Here is an 18,461-nt window from a genome sequence, read left to right on the forward strand (position 1 = left end):
ATTTTTACCTTTTCACAGTAAATGTTTCTAAGGTACTTCATTGATGATGCAACCTGTTTTTGATAGTGTTTGCTATAGGTCAGAATTGGTAGCCTTTCCTGTAAACAGTCAAATGGTAAATGTTTTAGGCTTTCCAGGCCACGCAGCGTCTGTTGCAACTGTGGCGCCACTGGAAAGTGCTGCAGACAGTATTTAGATGAATGGGCATCGCTTTGTCCCAGTCAGCCATTATTAACAGAAAAAGGGGGTGGGCCAGATTTGATCTGTAGGGGGTATAGTTTGCTGTCCACTGCTTTAGGTTTTTTGTGATACCCTTTATCATCTGATTAAGCAAGCTCTTTTCAATTCCTCATTGCTTAGAGAATTTTCTTCCTTTTTCATGAATATATGTTAATTTTATCAGCTGCTTTTTCTGCATTTTTTGAAATGGTGGTGCAGTTTTTCTTTTTAATCTATTTCAAATATAGTGAATTCAAATTGAGTTTCTAATGTTAAATCAATTTTGCATCCCTAGTATAAATATAGCTTTGTCATGATATATTACCTTTTTTTTACACATTACTAAATACAGTTGCTAACATGTTGTTTAGGATTTTAGCATCTGTGTCCATGATTGATATTGACCTGTCATTTTCCCTTTTTCTACTACGTCAGGTTTTGCTAGCCTCCTAAAATAAACTGGGTGCTACTTCCTCTTTTTCCATGCTCTAGAGTGGTTTATGTAAGTTTGTAACTATTTGTTCCTTGAATTTGATGGATTTCAACATTAAAATTATTTGAGCCTAGAGTTTTCTTTGTGAGATTTTTGACTGATTCAATTTTTGAAATCGTTATAGAACTATTTTCATAATTTGTACATATGTAGAAAGTTGTCCATTTCATCTAAATTTTCAAATTCTTGGTATAGACTTGCTCATAATCTCTTAAATCATATCATAATCTCTCTTGAATATGTATTATTTCTTCTTCTTATTTTAATATTGCTTATTTTTGCCTTCTTTCTTCTTTTCTTTATTATTCTCACCAGAGATTTGTCAGTATTATTCATCTTTTTAAGGACATATTTTTACTCTGTTGATCCTTTGATAATTTGCTTTCTAGTTCAGGAATGTTTATGCTTATCTTTACTCTCCTCTTTTGGCTTTCATTGAGTTTGTGTTGCAGTATTTTTTCTGCATTTGTTTAGCTTATTTTCAGCCTCACTTCTTTTGCATGAACATTTAAGGCTGTGTATTTTTCTCCAGGTACTACTTTAGCTGCATTCCTCAAGTTTTGATATGTGGTATTTTTATTGCAGTTTAATTCAAAGTATTTTATAGTTTCCATTATAATTTTTTCTTTAACTCATTGTCTTTTAGAAGTGTTCCTTAATCTCTATGTCTGTTTTTTCTCCTGGTTTTCTGTTTGCTACAGATTGCTAGCCTAATTGTATTTTGATCAGGGCACATCTTTTTGATACTCATTTCTTGAAATCTGTTGAGATTTGTTTTATGTCCCAGCAGGTGGACAATTTTTTTTAATGCACTGGCGTTATGTGTTTGAAAAGCAAACATGTTTTATAGCTCTGTGCAGCGTTGAATAGATAGTGTATCCATTAGATTAAGGTTTATATACTTTAGATGTTCAAATCCTATTGTTTTTTTGTCTGATTAGTCTGTCGTAATTACATATTTAGGTATTTCTCAAAAAATTAGCACTATCAATTTTTGTTTTATATATTTCAGTCTGTATAATTACATACAGACAGACTTGTTCTTATTTAGTTGCTGTCATGTCAGACTCTCTTGCAACACCATGGACTGTAGCCCAGCAGGCTCATTCTGTCCTTAGGATTTCCCAGGCAAGAATACTAGAGCAGGTTGCCATTTCCCTATCCAGGGGATCTTCCCAACCCAGGGATCAAACCCACATATTCTGCATTGGCAGGCAGGTTCTGGACCACTGAGCCACCAGGACCACTGAGCCCGCATAGACCTAGACTTGGAGATGATATATTTTCTTGGTGAATCAGACCTGTTGTCACTGTGCTTTGAATTTCTTTACCTTGATGCTTTTAATGTTAATATTGAAGTGTTTTCTGATAGTAATATGGTTAAATTAGCCTTCATTTCGTTGGTATTCCTTTGGTATATCTTCCTCCATTTTTTAATCCTAGTAGTTTAGGTGGGTCAGATTATTCACTGATAATTTTTATTCTTTAAAGTGAAGCGCTTTGTATATTTTTATTTCTTCCTTCTTGTGTACTTTCTGTTTGACCCACGGTAGTAGGCAGACTTCTGAGCCCCACAGTGATGCCTGTGTTTAAACAATCCCCTCCTCTTGCATGTAGGCAGGACCTGTAACTTGCTTCTAACCCATGGCGTGTGGCAGAGGTGATGGGATATCACTTCCATAGTTGTTAATGGCAAAGTGGAGGGAACTTCCCCCTGTGACTGAGAGAAAGAGAAACAGGTCAGGGAGTAATTTCTGTAGTGGTTGCTGTTCCCCTCTCCTAGCCATGTCAAAGAAACAAGAGGAAGGGGCTCTTTGTGCTCCTCCCCGAGAGCTTTTGGTGTGGTTTCTAGAGGAAAAGGCTTGCAAGCAGGTCCAGACTCCCCAGGTCTCAGGCTTCGTGCACCTGCACTGGTCTGCACTCGGTCTCAGCAGTTAGCTGAAGCCGCCTAGCGCAGTCTTCTTACCAGCGTGTGTGCCCTTCAGCAGCTTCCGTCGCGGACACGCACGTGCTCTGGCCCTGTTTCCCCCTGCAGAGGCCTGTCTCACTGTGGATTTCAGATTAGTTGTTTGCTCTGTGACCCTTTTTCTTGTTGAGACTGAGAGCTGTGTTTTTACCGTTTCTTAGCTGAAACTGCAAGTCTTTGTGCGTATGGGATGGTCTCTTTAAACTTTTTAATTTTGAAGATTTTTGGCATCTGTAAAGACAGCGGTATAATGAACCCACATGTTCTTGTCCCCCAAGTGCAGCCATGATCAGTTCAGGGCCAGACTTACTTCACATATAGCCTCATTCACTGCCTCCTTCCCAGATTATTTTGATGCAAATACCAGATATATATTTTTTATCTGTAAATATTTCTAAATGTATCTGAAAAACCACCATACCATTATTGTGCCTTTAATTAATAATTCCTTGATATCATCAAATATCTACTGTTCAGATTTCCCCATTGTCTCTTTCTTTTTAGTTTGTTAGAATTGGCATCTAAATAATTTCAACTAATTCATAAATTTCTTTTAATCTCTCTTCCTCTCGTCTTTTTATCCCACGGCAATTTAGGTGTTGGGAAAAACCGAGTCATTTGTCTTGGTTTAGGGTTTCTGTGGACCATCTGGGTAATGCAGATTTAGACTGCAATCTTGTATGGAAGCAGCATATGATTTCAGATTCTCAAAGGCCAGTGTTCCCTCACTGCCGGTGCTAAGAGAGGCAGGTTTCCTTGCAGGTCAGTCCCTGGGGTGTAGCTGTGGAGAGGACCCAGATTTGTGAGCATAGTCCCCTAGGCTGTCTGGATGAGGCCCTGGGCTTTGTTTCCTGGCCCTAGCAATAACATCGCCTGTTGCTAAAAGCCGCTGCCACAGCTGCCCTTCCTAGGCACCGAGCGGCGTCTTTTAACTCCAGCTCTTGAAGGCATTGTGCATGAGGGTGTGACATGTCAGCAGGCAGGGGGCGTGAGTAAGAGCATTTGTAAGTTAGCAGTGAACCTGGGTCCTTTTTATGTGAGGAGTGTGGGGGAATCAGAGACCACCTCTTAGTTGGGAAGTTATGTCGTCATATTGACTCATTATGTGACAGTTTACAGTATGCGGAGGGCTTCCCTAGTGGCTCAAATAGTAAAGAATCTGCCTGCAACGCAGGAAACCCAGGTTCAGTCCCTGGGTTGGGAAGATTGCCTGGAGAATCCCATGGATAGAGGAGTCTGGAGGGCTGCAAAGAGTTGGACGTGACTGCGACTTTCACTCACTGCAGTGTGGGGAAGAAATGATTAAGACATGGTACATAAGACAGCAGAAGGAGCCCAAGGAATGTAAAGTAGAATCCCCAGGACTTGGTGACTGACTCGATGAAAAGCAAGAGGCAGGAATTACAGAATTCTCAGGTTTCTGGTTGGGGCAACGAAGAGGATGGTGCTCATTCACTGAAAGAATAACAGGACGAAGTGCAGGGGTTTTTTTTGGGGGGGGGCGTTGGGGGAGGCAGATAATATAAAGTATGAGTTTACTTGTTTGGACCTGCTTGATTTGAGATGCCTTTGGAACATTTAATATATTCAGTAGAGAGTTGGATAGAAGTATCTGTGTCATGAAAGAGGTGTGGGCTGAAAATAGATTTGGGAGTCATCAGGAGAGCTGTAACTACGTTGAAGAGCCCCCAAGGCTGTCACACTGATTAAAAAGGACTAGAAAAAGAGCCTCTTCCTTTAGAGTAAACCGACTGTACACTGCACCATCTGGGAATATGTTCATCAACATTTGACTCATGTATGTATTTTCATATTTAGTGACTATATTTTTAAACTGAAAATTTTAAATCCATTTCTATTATCTAGCATTTTGAATATCAATTAATAATTATATTTTGAGGTAAGAGTGGGACTTGTTGAAAACAAAACATATAATTAAGTCTATAAATATAGGACTTTTTCATTAATTTTTCCTTTAGTCATTGTAACCCTGTAACTTTTTTTCTCTAAAAAGTTAGTTCATTATTCTTTTATATAGGTATATTTTTTTACTCCATTTAGACTTCATAGTAATTTGCAATTCACTTACATTTTTATAAAACTTGATAAATAGTTCAGTTCAGTTCAGTTCAGTTGCTCAGTTGTATCCGAGTCTTTGTGACCCCATGAATCGCAGCACGCCAGGCCTCCCTGTCCATCACCAACTCCCGGAGTTCACCCAAACCCACGTCCATCGAGTCGGTGATGCCATCCAGCCATGTCATCCTCTGTCATCCCCTTCTCCTCCTGCCCCCAATCCCTCCCAGCATCAGAGTCTTTTCCAATGAGTCAACTCTTCGCATGAGGTGGCCAAAGTACTGGAGTTTCAGCTTCAGCATCATTCCTTCCAGAGAACACCCAGGGCTGATCTCCTTCAGAATGGACTGGTTGGATCTCCTTGCAGCCCAAGGGACTCTCAAGAGTCTCCTCCAACACCACAGTTCAAAAGCATCAATTCTTCGGCACTCAGCTTTCTTCACAGTCCAACTCTCACATCCATACATGACCACAGGAAAAACCATAGCCTTGACTAGACGGACCTTTGTTGGCAAAGTAATGTCTCTGCTTTTGAATATGCTATCTATGTTGGTCATAACTTTCCTTCCAAGGAGCAAGCGTCTTTTAATTTCATGGCTGCAATCACAATCTGCAGTGATTTTGATAAATATTTAGGTGCATTTAAATTAAAATTATCATCTGAGGCATAATATTTTGATAATTAGATGGGTTTTATGGGTAATAGATGCCTGTGGTTATAATCTGCATTTACTGAAAAGTTTGCTACAATTAAAAAGAAAGTGGTAACTTTAGCCTGTGGACATACTAGCTATTTATATACATGAGATCAAGTAATCAAAAACCTTTTCTTTAATTTCCCACACTCTTAATATGGGTAACTTTTTTTCTCGCACATGTTGACTCAAATGCTGTCACCTCAGATACTTAAGTCTGCACCCTGTGCTCCACATACAGATGTTCACATTCACTCACACCACTGGTGTAGCACGTACTGTGTGCTCTTAAGATTAGTTGAATATATGAATGTGATTATGTTCTTAAATAAATGTACTTTAAAAGCACTGTAAAACAACAAAAATGAGCTGTTGGTTTGTCTTATACAATTTGAAGCTTTTTGCAAAACAAGTGTAATCAAATTTTTAAATTGCACCCATCCTGTTCCACACTTGAATTGGTTCCTTAACTGTTTTAAAACCTGACAGTTGGCAAATGTCTGTATACTGTTTTTTCTGACATTATCCCTGAAAAAGATTGATTTAATACTCAGTTGTTCTGTGATTATAAAATTGACATAAAAACGTGTTTCTGTAAACTTTCAATAATTATCACTTTGTATAAATTCTTAAATCACAGAAACAGTTTATAACAAATTGCACTAAACTAGAAAGTGACAGTGGTCAGATTATCACCAGAATTTTTTCCCATTGACATATAATTGATGAGTCCTTTTCTGATTTTAGAACTTTACAGTGATTTGCTATTTTAATTTCGGTGAATTTACCAGTGTGTTACACATTTTCTGTGAAAATTGTATCCAAGCTTTCTGATATTCACAGCTAAAAATTATATAATCTGAAAAAAAGCAGATGCATATAGTTGATTTTACACTGTGTTCTACTGGTTTCCAAGAAAAGACAAGCTAGGATGCATGGTAGAGATTATAAGATATACAGATACAGAAAAGTTTCATGCCTTCAGCTGATTCAAGAGCAATTTTCCCAGCCCATTTCAGGCACATGAGAGTATATTCCTGTCTTTAAAGACTTCAGTGTTTCATTTTGTTTATTAAATAGCCATTACTGATAAGAATTTTCTTACAGGCTGTCTGATGCTTTATGCATCTCTGCCTGCTATGATCTCAGTTTGTACTGTTCCCCAAGTACATAATAATTCCTGTGATTATTATTTAATAGCCCTAGAAGACTTTTCAGATCGAACTAGAAATTGCTTTCCAGGGATTCAGACTCCTCTGATATGTAAGCTGCAGTGTGAACCTAGTTTGGTAACACTTTTTACAACTAACATATTGAAGTCATTAACTAAGTAGTACCCTAGTAACTCACAGTTTAATGCCAGAATACTTAGTTGCTTTGAGTCATTTTGCCTTATGTTTGGACAGAGTTAGAAAGCACTTGGAAAGGGAATAGGTAGATTTGCCCTATTTTAGGTGTAATCACAATATCCAGTTATCTGCAGTTTCCTTACGAGGCAGATCAGTACTTGAGTTAGCTGACTTGTTCACTACTACGAAAGGAGTGGAAATCCGTTTAAGGTCCCTGGAGGTATAAAAAATGAATAATTTGCAAACGAGTCTGTAAAATAGCATGACACAGTGGGACGAGTTCAAAGCTGTGAGACCCTGCACCTTGGTTTCTTCATCTGTGAAGCAGAGGAATGATTGTGCCATCACCCCAAAGTTGATGCAGTGATTAAATGAGCTGTGTGTGTACATGAACTGGAACAGAACCTTGCACAGGGTATTTACTCCATGCCTTGTAGTGAAGTGACGGAAGTTACTACTCCTCGTACTTCTGCTCACGGGCAGTAACAGTGTCTTTTGTGCATTGAAAGCACTCAGCTCCTCCTCATTCACCGTATCTTCCTCTTATTTCCCTCCTCATGAGCTTGTAGGACAGATACAACTGGCTAAATCCTAGCCTTTTTCACCTCAGTTTAACTTGCATGTAACTTCCCCTGTACCATTTAATGAAGTGTCTCAGTGTTCTGTTAAGGGTACACAGGTGTCCATAAAGTCTGGAATTATTGACAAGATTTCTTGGGCATCTTGTCTGTAAAAGAATAAAATATTACCAATACTCTTAAGCCTTATGAATCCACAGTAGAACTAGTTCTTCCAAAGTTAAAGCATACATATATACAACATAATATGACTGAGCCTTAAAAAATGAAGTAATGCCATTTGCAGCAACAAAGATGCAGTGAGAAGTAAGTCAGAAAGAGAAAGACAAATACCATCAGTTCAGTTCAGTCACTCAGTCATGTCCAACTCTTTGCAACCCCATGGACCGTAGCACGCCAGGCTTCCCTGTCCGTCACCAACTCCCAGAGCTTGCTCGAACTCATGTCCATCGAATCGGTGATGCCATCCAGCCATCTCATCCTCTGTCGTCCCCTTCTCCCACCTTCAATCTTTCCCAGCATCAGGGTCTTTTCCAATGAGTCAGTTCTTTGCATCAGGTGGTCAAAGTACTGGAGTTTCAGCTTCAGCATCAGTCCTTCCAATGAACACCCAGGACTGATCTCCTTTAGGATGGACTGGTTGGATCTCCTTGCAGTCCAAGGGACTCTCAAGAATCTTCTCCAACACCACAGTTCAAAAGCATCAATTCTTATGCTCTTAGCTTTCTTTATAATCCAACTCTCACATCCATACATAACTACTGGAAAAACCACAGCCTTGACTAGACAGACCTTTGTTGGCAAAGTAATGTCTCTGCTTTTTAATATGCTGTCTAGGTTGGTCATAGCTTTTCTTCCAAGGAACAGGCGTTTTTTAATTTCATGGCTGTAGTCACCATCTGCAGTGATTTTGGAGCCCAAGAAAAGAAAGTCGCTCACTGTTTCCATTGTTTTCCTGTCTATTTGCCATGAAGTGATGGGACCAGATGTCATGATCTTAGTTGTTGAGTTTTTAAGCGAACTTCTTCACTCTCCTCTTTCACTTTCATCAAGAGGCTCTTTAATTCTTCTTCGCTTTTCTGCCATAAGGTTGGTGTCATCCGAGTATCTGAGGTTATTGATATTTCTCCTGGCAGTCATGATTCCACCTTGTGCTTCATCCAGCCCAGCCTGGCATTTCTCATGATGTACTCTGCATGTAGGTTAAATAAGCAGGGTGACAATATACAGTACATCAGCCTTGATGTACTCCTTTCCCTTTTTGGAACCAGTCTGTTGTTCCATGTCCAGTTCTAACTGTTGCTTCTTGACCTGCATACAGACTTCTCAGGAGGCAGGTCAGGTGGTCTGGTATTCCCATCTCTTTAAGAATTTCCCACAGTCTGCTGTGATCCACACAAAGGCTTTGACGTAATCAGTAAAGCAGAAGTAGATGCTTTTCTGGAACTCCCTTGCTTTTTTGATGATCCAACAGATGTTGGCAATTTGATCTCTGGTTCCTCTGCCTTTTCTGAGTCCAGCTTGAACATCTGGAAGTTCTCGATTCGCATACTGTTAAAGCCTGGCTTGGAGTAATTTGAATTACTTTGGTAGCGTGTGAGATGAGAGCAATTGTGTGGTAGTCTGAATGTTCTTTGGCATTGCCTTTGTTTGGGATTGGAATGAAAACTGACCTTTTCCAGTCCAGTGGCCACTGCTGAGTTGTCCAAATGTGCTGGCATGTTGAGCGCAGCACTTTGACAGCATCCTCTTTTAGGATTTAAACCCCACATGATATCACTCACACGTGGGATCTAAAATATGGCACAAATGAACCCATCCACGAAACAGAAACGAGACTCACAGACAGAGCGCAGACAGGTGGTCCCCAGGCGGAGGGCGGGTTGGGGGGATGAACTTGGACTTTGGGGTGAGCAGATGGGAACTGTTCCATACGGAATGAATAAACAAAAGGGTCTGCTGTATCGGGGGAGGGAAGTATACTCACTATCCTGTGATAAACTGTCATGGAAAAGAATATTAAAAAATGTGTGTGTATAGCCGAGCCACTTGCTGTACGTCAGAAATTAACACAACATTGTGAGTCAACTCTACTTCAGTTAAAAAATTTTTTGTTAAACTAGAAAGAAATAAAGCAGGTCAAATGCCTCCCCTTTCAAAGCTTTCCCCCCTCATGGGAAGTTGAGAAAGAAACACATATGAACTTTTTCTGGCATAAATCTTTCTTAATTGTGTTTAAAATATCAATCACTTAACTAGAGCTCCATACATTGTGAGAAGTACCTTTTCATTCCTTCAAAGCTTTTAAGTCACAGTGGAACTGCTGGCACTGAAGCTGACCATGACGACAAGGCAGGGAGGGGCAGATGCTGCGGTTGAGAGGGCCAGTGCTCAGAGTTGATTTAGAAACTCAGATAAAACTGAGGAGAGGGCAGCAGAGGCTGAGACAGTTGGATCAACCCAATGGAAATGAGTTTAAGTGAAGGACGGGAGCCAGGCGTGCTGCAGTCCATGGGGTCACAAAGAGTCGGACACAACTTAGTAACTGAACAACCACCTCAGGACACCAGTTCAAGAGCACAAATATTGGTATGTGTTATTAATCACTTTTGGTTTCAGAAAGAAAAATGATTGCTATCACTTAGGTTTAAAATGATATTTTTATATATAAATAATTTAAAAATGAGTATAACTTCATATACGAGTTTCCAGGATCATAGATGTTATATTTGCAGGAGGTAGCCCTAAGGCTCTACATTTTTTAATGTGTAATCAGGAGATCCCCAATTATCTGAATTTGCAAATATGATTGATCACTGTTAAACCAAATGTTCTTAGCCTTCAGGAGAACCACAGGATGAAAACAGTTTATTAATCGAAGAAGTGAATGAATTTCCATCTTTTACACAGTCACCAGTAATTTCTTCTGAGAGACTAAGTCTACCTAAGTCTCAGAACGTCCTCACGAATTGTACTGAGAAGAACTCCAGCTGCTCCATGTCCAGCATGGATTACACTGCCTCTGGGTCCAAGAAACCATCCTCTGGAACCTCCTACGGCAGAGGGCCCAGGGGCACATTCCCCGGTTCCCAGAAGTTTCAGTTAGTTATTTCAAAAGCACCCAGTGGGGACCTTTTGGACAAACATTCTGAACACTTTTCTAACAGACATTTGCCATTCACCCCACGCACTTTAAAAACAGAAGCCAAATCTTTCCTGTCACAGTATCGATATTATACACCTGCCAAAAGAAAAAAGAATTTTACAAATCGGCGGATAGAAGCTGAAACTCAGACTGAATTAAGCAGGTATCACACTAACTTACAGTAGATGCTTTAAGATGCGGTAGAAATTAGGTGCTCTCCCTTGCGTTTCACCATGTGCCTGCTGTGCCAGGCTCCACGTCTGCTGGTGTCCTTTGATTGCAGAGACTAACGTAACTTCTCCTTCTGCATGAATCATTATTAGAACTATCAGAGTAATTGTTAAAAAAGAGAAATAGCTATTAAACTTGTCAAGCTCTTTATAAACATGAATGTTATATATTTTAATTTATTGTTTCAGACGTGGTACTAGAACTTTTGTGTGGTTTTAAATATACTTCCAGAAAATCCTTCAAATACGTTATCAAACAGCATTTGTATAAATATGTTCATTGATTTATGTTAGAAATGGCAAAACAGTGGACTGTGTGCAGGGAGAAAAAGCAGTTGTCTAACTACCCCTGTGCTCCCTTGCCTGCCGGTACTCAGCAACAAGTCCTCAGGTGTAATGTAGACAATTGGGATAATTTCTGGAAATTAAATATAATTTGCCTCAGTAATATTTTCATATACAGTAGTACCTGGCACACAATGAATATTCATTAAAGGTTGCCAAATGATTAAAGAAAGAAGCAAATCTTGTTAAGTATTGAGTGTCAGCAGATTTGTAATTGTTTTTCCTAGTGTTATATAAATGAATACTTATTTGGTACTAGGTTTTAATTATTTTTAAAAGTAAAAAACAGTTTGTGACTAGTATCTTTTTCTCTGGTTAAATATAAGAAGTATAACAACATCAGTCTGTATACATTTAAAGAATTAAGAAATTAAACCTAATGGTAGGATCTTCAAGTGAAGAGGAGATGATGAAAGCAAATGTTAGGTTGCTGCCAAAGTAATTGAGGTTTCAGACCTTGAATTTTAAATCATTATAACTCGGCTCACACACATCTTTATTGATCAAAATAGAAACCATTACAGTCAACACGTTTTTGCCAATGAAAATTAGTTTGTTTATTCCTATAGCCTAAAAATCCATGCCTCAGGATTCAGTGACCTCTTGGAACACATTTTCTGCCTCGGGCTGGCTGTGGAAGATTTTTCCTTGCGAAAAGTCGTCGGGTTGCTTAAAGAAGTGGTAGTTGGCGAGAGGTTAGGTGAACATGGCAACCGAGGCAGAACTTTGTGGCCTGATCTGTTCAGCTGTTGAAGCGTGGGCTACGCAGCGTGCAGTTGGGCGCTGTCGTGGACTGCAGGCGCTGCGGTCTTTGTACAGCTCGTTGATTTGCTGAGCATACTTCTTGGATGAAATGTTTTCGCCGGGACTCAGAAAGCTGTAGTGGATCAGACCGGCAGCAGACCACCAAACGGTGACCATGATGTTTTTTTGGTGCAAATTTGGCTTTGGGAAATGCTTTGGAGCTTCTTCTCTGTCCAACCACTGAGCTGGTCATCGCTGGTTGTTATATAAAATCGACTTTTCATCGTACGTCACAGTCCGATTGAGAAATGGCTCACTGCTGTTGTGTAGAATAAGAGAAGACGACGTGTCAAAATGATGTTTTTGATTTGCAGTCAGTTCATGAGGCACCCACTTATCAAGCTTTTTCATCTTTCTAATTTGCTTCAAATGCTGAACAGCCATAGAATGGCCAACATTGAGTTCTTCGGCAACTTCTCAAGTAGTTGTAAGAGGGTCATATTCGATGATGGCTCCCAGTTGGTCATTGTTAACTTCCGATGGCCGCCACTACGCTCCTCATCCTCAAGGCTCGGTCTCCTTTGCAGAACTTCCTGAGCCACCACTGCACTTTACAGGCGTTAGCAGTTCCTGGGCCAAGTGCGTTGTTGATGTTGTGAGCTATCTCCACTGCTTTACAACCCATTTTGAACTCGAATAAGAAAATCACTCAAATTTGCTTTTTTGTCCAACATCATTTCCATAGAGTACGTATAAAATAAATAGCAAGTAAAAGTCATAGGCAAAAAAACATAAAGCAAGGTGTGCACACTAAAAGGATGTGTAACATAGCCACATTTATTTAAGAATGCATTCCAGTATCAAATGGCAAATCTCAACAATGCAAAAACTGAAATTACTTTTGTACCAACCTACTATATTGGGTAGCTAATATATTGGGTTGGCCAAAAGGTTCATTCAAGTTTTCCATACCGTCTTACAGAAAAACCTGAACGAACTTCTTGGCCAACCCAATAACATACTTTTCTGATTATGTTTTTGACAGCTCTTTAAACATAATAGTTCCCATTTCCCTAGCCCCATTCTATCCAACTGAAATCTAGCTGCTATTTGAAAAAGGAACAAGAAGCATATGTGATCCAAACCATATCTATTTCCCAGTTGTATCATTAGAAATCTGTCAAGTTTTTTTTTTCCCCTAGATAGTAAAGCTTGTTTTCACAGTGTTTGTGTCTTGAAGGTTTAACAATAATTTCTTTTAAAATATTACAGCTTTAAATCTGATTTTGAGACAGTTGAGATCAAGAACGCCACAGATTCAGAAATGAACGTAACGCAGGTAATAAAAATGAGACCTCTTTGTGTTACACGTTAGGATTATAGCTGCCTTAATTGAATATGTGTAGCTCTTTGAACTGTGAAGAATAATCTCTTGGTGACATTTTTTGCATGTGATATAACCAGTATACAGAAGTATTGCCTATTTACAAATGGTTATAGCTCTCCATGAGTGGCCAGATGGATCCTGCCCAATCTGCTAAGTCATTTGTTGTTAATGTGTTTTCTAGATGGTTGCCTGGCTGAATGGATGGATGGATGAATAAAATATCTTAAATTCTTTTTTTTTAATACCTTAAATTCTTTTCAAAGATGGAGACTCAAATCACTAAAGGAGCCAGAAAAAATTATACAGAAGTTTAGTTTCTATGCCTATTTTCTTTTTTTTTTTTAAGAGTTGCCACTGGTAATATATAAAAATAGATGGATATTATTCTCCTGTGCTTGCTCTTTTTACTAGATCGTAAAAATCTTTTTTAGTGTTTGTATTTTGAATATTTAGCAATCATTTCTTTTAAACTGTTACAGCTTTAAGTCTGACTTTGAGATAAACTTTTTATTAATCATGCACTTGCTAATCATACAATTTTCAGGTTATTGTTGAAATTTTCAACAATATCCTAATTTTCAAGTTGTTTGTGAAAATGCTTTGTCTGTTAAAATCACAAAGACTCAGGGATAGAAGAATAAAATATGAGCACACTCAGCTTTTCTCCTTCCTTCTGAAAGTGGGTAGAGGATTGTGGGTTTGCATCTCGGCCATTAATAGCTGTGTGACATCGGGTTCTGCCACTTAAGGCCCAAGGACAGATGAGTTCCTCTGAGAGCTGAGTTACCACATCTAGAAAATTGTGCTTTTAATGCTCAGGATCATTGGAAGGAACAGGTGTTGGAGGTAAAACACCTAGTCTGACCTGGGCTCAGTGAGTGACGGCTGTGCTAGCTTGAGATGCAGGAAGAGGGCTACCTCCACAGGTGACTAAGTAGACTAAGCAGAAGGCCATTTTTATGACCTTGTACTCCGAAGGTGTATCTGTAACCCTGTAAGAAAATGGCATGTCCCTTCCTCTATAGTCAGTACCACCAGCATCTACTTGAGTATCAGCTGCAGTAGACAGACCAACATTCAAAAGCACTTTTAACACTGTCAAGCACTACACATAAATTAGCATTATCAAGGTTAAATCTGATCATTATATGCTCGGCACAGTACGTGGTCCCCAGTCAGGGTTCTGTAAAAGTAGAAGTTTGTTAGTGTTGTTCAGAGTGCCAGAGCTGCCACCGCTTTTACACGTTCGATAACATTGGAAACAGATGGCTGTTTTGAGTTTCTGAATAACAGGATATTTACTCTCAAGTTAACTTAAAACTTGCATTTCATTTTCTCTTTATATATATGTATGGTACTTAATACCATTTAAAATATTCCTCATTAAAGTATAAGAAATTTATCTTTAAATAAATTTAAGAAAAAAGTCTTGATTGTATGAAAAATGAATTCTAAAATATCCTTTGTCCTAAAGGCATCAGTCACTTTTTTCTGCTGGATATCTCTACTCTCTTTCATCAAATATTTTGGAAATTTGATGTTTTGCTTTAGCTCTTCTTTCATCGTATATGTTTGAAGCCAAATAAAGACTTATTCTTCTCGTTGTGTCTCCAGGCATCTGGTTGTGTGTCATATGGTACCAAAGGAAGAACAACCCCTTCACCTTCACAAGGGCGTGAGTTACCGTGGGGCAAGGTTAGAGACAGTGCCCTCCAGTGTTCCTCGTCAAGGTATTCCACCTGTTTGTATCTAACCACTTTCCTGTGCAGCAGACGTAGAGCAGCGTGAGTCCTGGTTCATCTACATGCACTCCAGTCTAGTTTGGTATTATGCAATTCAGTTTACTAAGGAAATATTACAAAGTAGGTAGTCACTAGAAAAGTGTAGATGGATTCATTCTGCTAATTCCTCACTAAAGGGAGAGGGGACCCTGGCTTGAACTCTTTCCCGTCACTATTCATCCAGGAAAGAATTTTCCCCAAGACAGATCCTGCAGCGCTGGTGCTCGCCAGTTCACACGGCGTAGATAGGGCTGGAGGACCTTACCACTCGAGGACTTGTCATGTGTGATCTGAACACTCATCATATGCTTTGTAGAGGAGGCACTGTTTTTTCAAATGATTCATCGTGTTTAACAATTATGAAACACTGCCTGTAAATAAAAATGATAGGTGGTTGGTCGTATAGAGCCTAAAAAATGCCTCTGATAGCTTTAACTGTCAAATGCATTTCCAGTGTCAGAGTTTGGATATGAGATGAAGGTGGTAGAAGGGAAAAAAGGACTCACAGATCAAGAATGACCTCCTAGAGGAGGTCTCCTTCCCTCGTGGAGCATTGGTAAAGAATGTGCCTGCCGGTGCAGGAGACACGGGTTCCACCCCTGGTCTGGGAGGACCCCACTGCCAGGGAGCAGCTAGGCCCGTGTGGAACAACCATTGAGCCTGTGCTCTGGAGCCGGGAGCCACAGCTCCTGAGGCCCGCAGGCCCAGACCCACATTCCGCAGCAGGAGAGGCCACCGCTGCGAGAGGCCTGCACACTGCAGCTGGAGTAGCCCTCACTCTAGGCAACTAGAGACAAGCCAGAAACTAGGAAGATAATAAATAAATAAAAAGTAAATGGTTTAAGAAAAAAAGAATCAAAGACATCCTATAGCAAACTGGAAGCAAGCACATGCAATCCCTCGGGCCCGGGTCTTTCCTTAGGCCTTTCCTTGGGGAGAGCTCACCTGTCAAGGCTTTGTGGGGATTTGGGGGGAGAGGAAAGGGGTTATTGCTAACTGCTCTGTCTAGAAATTCCTGATGCTTTAGCTCTCATCAGTTGAGCCCAGTCTGCAGTGAATATAAAGAATGACTTCAAGAAAGCGATAGTCATCTTTCCTAGTCAGTCAGTTTAGTCACTCAGTCGTGTTCGACTCTTTACAACCCCATGGACTGCAGCATACCAGGCCTCCCTATCCATTACCAACTCCTGGAATTTACTCAGAATCACATCCATTGAGTCAGTGATGCCATCCAGCCATTTCATCCTCTGTCGTCCCCTTCTCCTCCCGCCTCAGTCTTTCCCAGCATCAGGGTCTTTCCCAGTGAGTCAGTTCTTTGCATCAGGTGGCTGAAGTATTGAAGTTTCAGCTTTAGCATCAGTCCTTCCAATGAACACCCAGGACTGATCTCCTTTAGGATAGACTGGTTGGATCTTGCAGTCCAAGGGACTCTCAAGAGTCTTCTCCACCACCACAGTTCAAAAGCATCAATTCTTTGGCTCTTAGCTTTCTTTAAAAGAAGTAAAATATTATAATTGAATATACCTGTGAATAGAAAGCTTGGAATTAACTAATGATGATATAACTGAATAACACACGGAATTTATCATAATGGCCAGCTTACAGTTTTTTTCCATAGGAAAATATGTTTCCAACATCATTTATATTTTACCCTTATTCAAATTGATTATCCTTTTTACATGATAAGTTTCGTAGTACAATTTTTAAAAGGATTACGAATTTGTAATTAGAAGACTAGTTTAAAAAATCTGTCTTTGCTACTTACTAACACATGACCTTAGCAGGCTACTTAGCCTTTCTGCCCTTTGGTGATTTGTTTAGAACAGTAATATCTTCCCAATATACTTGACAGGGTTACCCTAAAGATTAGATAATGAATGTGACGAGTGCTTTGAAATTCTGAAACCTGTTTATTACTAATGTATTACTGTATGCCAATCATTGCTTTGTTCAGATATTCTAATTTTCTTTTTCCAGGGCAGTATGTCAATATTCACTGCAGCCTCCTTCAGGGAGAAAAATATATTCTGAGTAAGAGCTCTTTGACTGCCTCATTTTGCTTAGTGGAAATGAAGAATTAAGGCTCACAAATTTTTATTAAATAAGTCAAGATTGAACATGAATTTTTCTTTACAACCAGCTTTGGGGTTTGGTCATATGCTATGCTATGCTAAGTCACTTCAGTCGTGTCCGACTCTGTGTGACCCTATAAACGGCAGCCCACCAGGCTCCCCGTCCCTGGGATTCTCCAGGCAAGAACACTGGAGTGGCTTGCCATTTCCTTCTCCAGTGCATGAAAGTGAAAAGTGAAAGTGAAGTCGCTCTGTCATGTCCAACTCCTAGCGACCCCATGGACTGCAGCCTACCAGGCTCCTGCGTCCATGGGATTTTCCAGGCAAGAGTACTGGAGTGGGGTGCCATTGCATATAGTACACACTAAATTTTAGAGACGGAGAAGATGATGGCACCCCACTCCAGTACTCTTGCCTGGAAAATCCCATGGACGGAGGAGCCTGGTAGGCTGCAGTCCATGGGGTCACGAAGGGTTGGTTGGACACGACTGAGTGACTTCACTTTCCCTTTTCACTTTCATGCATTGGAGAAGGAAATGGCAACCCACTCCAGTATTCTTGCCTGGAGAATCCCAGGGACGGGGAGCCTGATGGGCTGCCGTCTATGGGGTCGCACAGAGTCAGACATGACTGAAGCGACTTAGCAGCAAATTTGAGAGAATTATTAATGATTCTTAATATTATTGATAATATTATCCTGAAATATCTGAAATAATTATTAATCACTTCATTTTTATGTCTAATGAAAATTGGCCCCTAGATTAATAATACTTGCTAATTTTTTATAATCAGTACCCATAATTTTTATAAGTAATAATAAGATGAGATTTAGAGAAGTGCAGCCTTTTGGTAGCTCAGGATACCGTTCTTGGGCTTTTTTTAACCTCACCAGTTTTTTTTTTTACAGATAATATACTTCTGAGCTTGAAAGTTGTTTTAGTTGGGACTGCATTTTTTTCAGGGAAGGCAATCTATTTTTACAGCGTTTCATTTGTTCTCAGATTTGCTGCCTGTGAATTGGTTTCAAAGCATAATTTTTATGCAGTACTCTCCTGCTTGGTGTGCTAGTTAACTCTTCCCCTTAACGTTCCTTATTCCGTAACTGAAGTGATTTTAGGCATCCCTGGGGGCTCAGCGGTAAAGAACCCAGCTGCCAATGCAGGGACGTGGGTTCCATCCCTGGGATGGGAAGATCCCCTAGAAAAGGAAATGGCAACCCACTCCAGGATTCCTGCCTGGAGAATCCCATGGACAGAGGATCCTGGTGGGCTACTTGCTATTTACATTTTCTGTCAATTCACTGATTTTTAGCTAATTAAGATCAAACTTGTAATAGTACCCTACTTTTTGTGTAATAGCTACTAAAATATATAACTCATAA

The 18,461-nt window shown here is 39.8% G+C and overlaps 1 protein-coding gene across 4 annotated transcripts in view; it reads left to right on the forward strand.

The window, feature by feature from the left end:
• The window catches only part of SPATA7 (spermatogenesis associated 7), a 36,153-nt gene that overhangs the window by 14,942 nt on the left and 2,750 nt on the right, over window positions 1-18,461 (forward strand). For 2 of the 4 annotated variants that reach the window (XM_061429639.1, XM_061429642.1), the window contains 4 exons: window positions 10,215-10,684; window positions 13,113-13,179; window positions 14,842-14,957; window positions 16,986-17,039. In XM_061429639.1, coding sequence (XP_061285623.1) covers window positions 10,215-10,684; window positions 13,113-13,179; window positions 14,842-14,957; window positions 16,986-17,039 — 707 coding nt within the window. The remainder of the gene's footprint in view (window positions 1-10,214; window positions 10,685-13,112; window positions 13,180-14,841; window positions 14,958-16,985; window positions 17,040-18,461) is intronic. The other 2 variants (XM_061429641.1, XM_061429640.1) reach the window with 2 other exon arrangements.

The sequence above is a fragment of the Bos javanicus genome, chromosome 10, assembly GCF_032452875.1.
Source record: "Bos javanicus breed banteng chromosome 10, ARS-OSU_banteng_1.0, whole genome shotgun sequence".
In the NCBI taxonomy this organism is placed as follows: domain Eukaryota; kingdom Metazoa; phylum Chordata; class Mammalia; order Artiodactyla; family Bovidae; genus Bos; species Bos javanicus.